We start from the raw sequence: 7,010 nt of genomic DNA, 5'->3' as shown, positions 1-7,010 counted from the left end.
GACAACAGGTCAGTTTAAACTAACTTTGCATCAGCTGAGCAGCTGGCTCATCCTTCCTGCCTTGGACTATGAAGCCTCATTAGGTAACAGAGCCAGTGTGCCCAGAGGGACACACAAACTCAAAGTCTGCAGGACTAGTAAGCGTGTCTGGTCAATCTTTTCCCAGAGGTCGTGCTGCTCATCACTGGCACTGCAGAGAGGTTCAAAGCTTAAAATAGACCAAAGGATGTCCAGGGCGCTAAGCCCTGTCCTTGGCGTGTGCCGTTTCACCTCATTGCCCAGCACAGCTCTGTTGGAAGGGAGTTTGGACCTAGAGGTCACAAAGTGATTCTTGCAAGACTGTTGAAATTTTTTGGTCCTGCTGCAAGATACTTATCACCTGGCAAGTATCCAGACAGCAAACAGGCCCTTAGTGCAATAATGCTGATAACCAGCCAAAAAAACCCACAGCATGCAACATTCTGAAAAGAAAAAACCCCCAAGCTTACTGCATCCCTGAAAACCCAAATTCATCTGCAGCCTGTTCCTTCAGCCACCATCCTCATCAACCACCCTTTGCCCTTGAAAAGAGAATTAGTTTTCCCTTTTTCATTTTGCAGGGAGACGACAAACGGGCTCTTCACCAAACTGCTTAGAAAAATAATTTCAGCAGAAGGTCACCTCATCCCCACAGCTGCTTCCATACAATGGAAGACTCCAGTGACAGGGGGACGGTCCAAAGGGAGAGGGCATGGGGTCTGCCGTCTCCATAGGAGATTACTGTCATTTTCTCAATGCAAGGGCCTCCCTACACAAACTGTGATCCTGGCACATGCGTCCCTGAGCAGCAGACACCTTTTGAATGCAGGAGAGCACCAGAGAAAAATACTCAGCAAAACAGTTCTGTGCAATCTTGTTAAGTGACAGAAAAGTGGGGACAGAGTGAGGACATGGCTTCTGCTGCACTGTCTCAACAGGACCTGTCTGTCCAAGGCTGCCTTCATCATGTGGTAACAAACCAAGCACTTGGACATCCCCACTCACATAAATCATAGCATCTGTCAACACAACCACATCACCACTTCAAGCTAAAAGAAGGGACTTAAACACCAGGCAGACTTGAGATGCAGCCAAGTGCAGGCTGTCCTGGTGTCCCAGGTGTAAGGCTGGGCAGGGTGTGCTTCCTTCCCTGCAAAAAGCCCTCCGAGTAACAGGGGCTTAAGCGTGTGTCCCTGTGCAAGGGCATGGCTGGGTAACCTGCCTGCCTGACCTTGTGCAAGAAAGCAGCTCTAGGGTGCAGAACCACCTTCACCACTGGTGTAGTCCCACCTGCTGTTCAAGGAAGGAAGTAATTGATGCGCTGGGATACAGATTTGCAGCCCTGTGCAGAGAAAAGCTTCTCCTCTTTGGGCACAAACACCATCATCCTGGCCACCTCATCGAGGGCTGCCTCTGTGTATGGAAGTCCCCGGGCCAGGAAAGCATCCCGTGCGCAGAGCTTCACATGGTGGTACTCCAGGGGAAGGAACGGCACAATGAAATCAATGAGGTTCTCTTCAAGGAGGTGGCTGTGGGCATAACTGTTCTCTGTAGCAAAACAAGACAAAAGAAACTTCAGAATCTTCACCTGGGAGCTGTCATCCCTCTGCAAGGCCAGGCTTGTCTCTTTGCAGGGGCCTGTCTTGGCTCATCCATATGTTTTGGGAGAGAGACACCCACTTGTAAAGAACCGTTCAGCACTTAGTCTGAACAGAGAAAGACATTACAGCTTGCCCATCTCAGGCCAGAAGAAGCCTGAACCCTAGAGAAGCCTTGATACTCCTGTGCAGCGTTAGGCTGCCGCTTGCAACCTGGCCATTTCCAGGGCTGAAGTAGGTAACGACTCCGCTCCTTCCTCATGTGCCTCACTGCTGCTGAGTGGGGCTGTGCTCACATGGATGAAGCAGGGGCTCATGCTGCAAATACTCCTGGGGTGGGGTGCTGGAATAAAGCACGCACACTTGTGCGGCACAAGGCGAATGGGACTGCGTAAGCAAGGCCCCAAGCCAGCGCAGAGGGGCAGGTTTGCAGGCAGCTTACCCACAGCATCCCAGAAGCAAGCCCAGCTCTTACCCACAGGCTCCTGCAGCTCCAGCCGCAGCCGCTGTTCCAGGAGCTCCATGGAGATCTCCTCCCGCACCTGGCCCGATCGCCGGACGTCCAGGGCTACCTCATTGATGGTGTTGCCGCCCAGGTTGCTGTGGACACAGGAAGGAAGTCACTCAACCATGTCCCCCCCAGGATGAACTGCTAAGAGCTGCCAACCGCCTCCCCTGCAGACCAGCCCCGGCAGTTCTCTTAGCAATGAGAGATTTGCTGTGTAGGATCAGCATCTGAAACATTAGCACACGGAGGAGCCAACTTCCATCCCAAATTGCCCCCTTCTGTAGGTATTTGTACAGCTATCTTCCATCTTGCCAGCTCACAGCCTGGGGCAGCTGCTTTCTCCCCCAGGGTGGGACCAGGAGCCAGTAGAATCCTCCATTTCCATCAGTCCCCTGTCCCAGCTGGGATGCCACCGACCTCACAAGATAACGCTTGGTTGCACACCAAACTCTGAAAAAGCCACCACTGAAAGTCCAAGTTAGAAGGCAGAGCACGTGACGGGAGCCTCACTAGAAGGGAAGGTCCAGGGCAGGGCTTCAAGTGGCAACCCAGGACTTGGCAAAACATCCCCTGCCTGAGGGACAAAGCAGCACAGTTCCCATGTGAGGATTCCTTTGGACACACACTGTGGTGGCAGCTCCATGGTGGGGAGTGGAGGTCCTGGCAGTCACTGAGGCTCCCAGAGCAGTCCCTCACCCTGGAAAGCAGATCAAGGCCAGGCAGCCCCCAAGTGCTGGTGAGAGGTTTGCAACAGCTCAGCCCCAGCACCCTGCCACCAGTCAGCTGGTGATACTGGAACCATCTGGCTGCAGAGCTGGTGTAGGTGGGAAGCAGAGAGGCACTGGGAGGCACAGACCTTGCACCGATCTTTTCTAGTGTCAGAGGCTCTAGAGCCATTCCCCAAATGGAGGGGAGGCAACGTTAAAAATCTGTCAGTTGCCCACCCCCCTGCTGCCTTGTTAGGGGGAGAAACAGCTTATACTGGTCCTGCTCCCACCCAGCCCATGGGAGAAGCACAGAGAACAGGCAGCCAGTCCCACCCTACCCCCCAAACCTGGCCAGAGCTGCAGGAACAGGCCAGCGTCCAACGGAGCCCTGTGGCAGAGCCAGCCCTCCCACAACAGGTCTGTGTCACAGCGCCACTGGGCGTGACGAAACCTCCCCAGGATTACACACTGCCGCAGTTCAAGGCACCCCGCTCCGCTCAGTGGCACGAAGGGGCTGATGGCATTCCCCCACACCTGCATGGCTTGCCAGCAGGCAGGACACAAGGTCAGCTCGGCACAGCCAGCAGCACATCCACCTTGCCCTGAGCAACAAGGGAGAATCTGCCCCTTCCACCATGGCTCCTGCTGGGAGGCCCACACAAGGTAGGACTAAGGAAGAAGTTCTTTCCAGTGAGGGCGGTGAGGCACTGGAGTAGGTTGCCCAAGGAAGTTGTGAATGCTCCAACCCTGGAGGTGTTCAAGGCCAGGCTGGACAGAGCCTTGGGTGACACGGCTTAGTGTGTGGCGTCCCTGCTCATGGCAGGGGGGTTGGAACTAGATGATCTTAAGGTCCTTTCCAGCCCTAACTATTCTATGATTCTACGAAACATCGCCAGCTCTGCAAACACTGGGCACATATACAGGTCCTCCATGTGCAGAGAAACTTCCCTGGGAACCACCAAACCTGCAGGTTAGAACACTTGCCTGGGTGGTGGGAGATGGAGAACAAATGCTCTGTTCACCTCCAGCCCGTGGGAACACCTCTTGCCAAAGCCAAACTGAAGGCTGTAACTCCTGAATTGAAGGAGGGCCAAGATGCTTGTCTCTCCTTGGCATTTCTCACCACCTACTTCAGACACGTGCCTACCTCACATCTCAGTTTTGAGATGTCCTACTTCTCCCTCATGCTGCATCCCACCTAGGCTTGGGTCAGGGACAGCACTTGCATGTGCACATGCCAAAGCCCTTTCTCCCTTTGGATGGGTAAGGAACCAACTAAACCACAGGATGAGCTGATGCCAGATCAGTCCTTGCAGCACAGCAGACCAATGGCACCTCAGCCTGCAGCCACAGCCAGGCAGTGGGAACTCCCCACCTCCTGCTCCCAACTAACAGTGCCACACTGCACAAGAACTTCCCATAAAGATCTGCTTTGCTCCCCAGAGAATGGGATGTCCCTGCTGAGCTGGGGAGGGTGACACCATGCTAGCTCTGACCCTCACTGGTTCCTTGTATCAGAGCCTAGACACTGGCTCAGGTGTCACAGCTAAGCCAGACTTCAGCTCCTCCTGCAAATGCCCCTGAAAATACTCAGGGAGGTTGCCCAGCATCAGTAAGTAAAATTGACCATGGAGGCAACTGCCTCTTGGAGGATCTAGATATCTCTCCCCTTCCCATGCAGCCTGAGTCCCTCATTTCACACACCTCAGGGGATAAATTCCATCACTTTGATCCTCCCTATCCCTTTGGGGGCCCAGAAATCACCTGAGGAACATGAAGATGGATCTCCGGTAATCCACTTTGCTCCTGCTGTTGTAGGGAGCCATGAAGGGCTTGATGGCATCCAGGAGGCCAAAATGAAGTTTCTCTGCCTCATCGAAGATGAACAGGGGCTGCTTGCAGAGCTGCACAGTCTCGGTGATCTGCTGCTTCAGCTGAGCCTGCAGAGCAGCAGGGAGGGGTGTGAGAAGCCCCAAAAGCCCAACAGCAGTCACTACCACCGGAGCATTGTGCAGGGGCTGAGCCTCAATGCCGTGGGCTAACCCCGGCTGGCAGCTACTTCCTTATTCCCTCCCACCCAGCCAGACAGGGCAGAGAATAGGAAGAGCAAAAGCAAGAAAACAAGTCAAAACGAAGATAGTTTAGTAAGTGAAGGTGAGGAAGGTGAAAGAAAGAAATGAAAGTAAGTGCTGCAAAGGCATCCACTCACACCTACCACAAACAGACTGATGCCCAGCCAGTGCCCAAGCACTGGCTTCCTACCCCAAAACCCACTCCCATAAAAACTATGTTCTTATTGCTGAGCACGACAGTACATAGCATGGAATATCCCTTTGGTCAGTTGGGGTCAGCTGTCTGCTGTGACCCCTCCCAAGTCCCTGTGCAACCACAGCCCACTGACTGTGGGGGGCAGACTGGGAGAAGAAGAAAGCCTTGAGGCTGTGCGAGCATTGCTCACTGGTGTGTTATCAACACTGTTTCACTCACAAATCTAAACACAGCTCTGTATGGACTGCTGTGAAGAAAATGCACTCCATCCCATCCAGACCCAGTACACTGGGCCATCCCTACAGCAACACCATGTTGTTAGTTCTCACCTTGTACGAGTCCACATACATGTGATGGGGGAAGTGGAAGAGTGAAATGAACAGCCTGACGCACTTGCTCTTCAGCCCGTCCCGGTACAGGTGACTGGCCACCATCCGAGCCACAAAGTTCTTGCCCGTGCCAGCCCAGCCATGGAAGGAGAGGACCAGAGCCTTCTCTGGCTGTGGGCTCTGCAGGAACCCTTGCACTGCCCGGATGACCACTTCTTTGGCCAAGTGTTGCCCATGGAGCTGCCCATTGAGGTCTGCTGCTAGCCCTACAGGAAGGAGAGAGAAAAGCTCAGCCTGAAACTGTAAGCCCAGCTGCTGCTGCAGGTGGAAATAAGAGGAGAAAATGTGGCAGGTCATGAGGCCCACCCAGCCCTGCTGGTGAGGCTGCCTGTCTGAGAGGAGACTGAAGTGGTGTTAAAGCCCCCGGGGTCAATGAGACAAGCTGCTGGTACCCTGCCTGCATCAGCCACTGACCACAAAAAGACACAGATCTTCCACTGACTCCTTTTTTCCTTTGGGAAGTAGATGAGGTATTTGACAAGTGCAGGGAGCACTTTAGCCCAAAGGCCCTCATGAGCTCCCAGCGGAGGGTAGAGATACCAGAAGTCTCAGGACCAGCAAAATGCAATGACACCCGCGCAGGGTTTACATGCAGGTCTCTGTGTACCTTCCTGACCCGGGGTTGGATACTGGGCCAGTTTGGATCCCACTGTGCATGCCTGGGAGCTACCAGATGAAGGCAGAGCTCATAGCATTTCTGGAGCAGATATGCTGTACAGTAAGGAACAAACTCTTGCAGTCTCAGAACTAAAAATGAATAATGGGAAACAGGACTTAGCTCAACCCCTGGCCCTCCCACCAGCTCAGCCCCCTGCTCAGAAATGCCCTTTATTCACCACATATCACTTGATAAAATACACTTTTTTTAGAAAATTTTTGATTTTTAAGAAATCACACAAACGAGCAACAAGAGATGAGGGAGAGGCAGCAAAGACAAGCACTGCTTGGAGTGTCCCAAACCCACCACAGCACCTACCTGTGATATTGTTGACTACCCTGCAGTCTCCTGTTTGGCAGCACTCGCTGAAGCTGCAGTACCAGGCGGAGAGGATGTCCAGGTAATCCTGTCCCACCAGAGGCAAGCCCCAGCCTGGAAAGGGCAGCAATGTGAGCAGAGGTCTCCCAGCACGTGTCTTTCCGGGGTCTGGTGCGGAGCCCAGTTAACGGCAGCCCTCCTCCCGGGTGCAGGGACTTAGACACTGCCCGCCAGCAGCCCAGCTGTGGGGAGGGGGATAAGCACCTAAGGGGCAGCAGCTGGCTCGGGCAGGCACATCGCCGTGGCAGGCGGAGACACGCCAAGTTTGTGGCAACCCAGGGCATGCTGAGGGAGGAGGGAGATGCCCAGGGCAGCGCGCCTTGGCAAGGGCAGCGTCCACAGGAGCCGGAGGCACAGACCCCTGTGCTGGGGGCAGGAGGGTGTTCGGACCTGCTGCTGTTTCTGGGGCACTGGAGAGGGGAGAGAGAGGAGGAAGGTGCTTACCTGGGCTGGGACTGGACACTTCCTTCTCCTCCTCTTCGCAGT

General features: G+C 54.2%; 1 protein-coding gene across 1 annotated transcript; it reads right to left on the bottom strand.

The window, feature by feature from the left end:
• Positions 1-1,315: 1,315 nt before the first annotated feature.
• TOR3A (torsin family 3, member A) lies at positions 1,316-7,005 on the bottom strand (the record flags this gene model as incomplete). The annotated part of the gene is made up of 6 exons (XM_010015729.1): positions 1,316-1,566; positions 2,092-2,216; positions 4,596-4,771; positions 5,429-5,694; positions 6,465-6,578; positions 6,969-7,005. Coding segments are annotated over 6 exons (969 nt in total), but the record flags the coding sequence as incomplete, so codon positions are not given.
• Positions 7,006-7,010: the final 5 nt, after the last annotated feature.

Source organism: Nestor notabilis, unplaced genomic scaffold (assembly GCF_000696875.1).
Source record: "Nestor notabilis isolate BGI_N333 unplaced genomic scaffold, ASM69687v1 scaffold32725, whole genome shotgun sequence".
NCBI lineage: Eukaryota > Metazoa > Chordata > Aves > Psittaciformes > Psittacidae > Nestor > Nestor notabilis.
The sequence above is the reverse complement of the archived record's forward strand: the minus strand, read 5'-3'. Positions and strand labels throughout refer to the sequence as shown.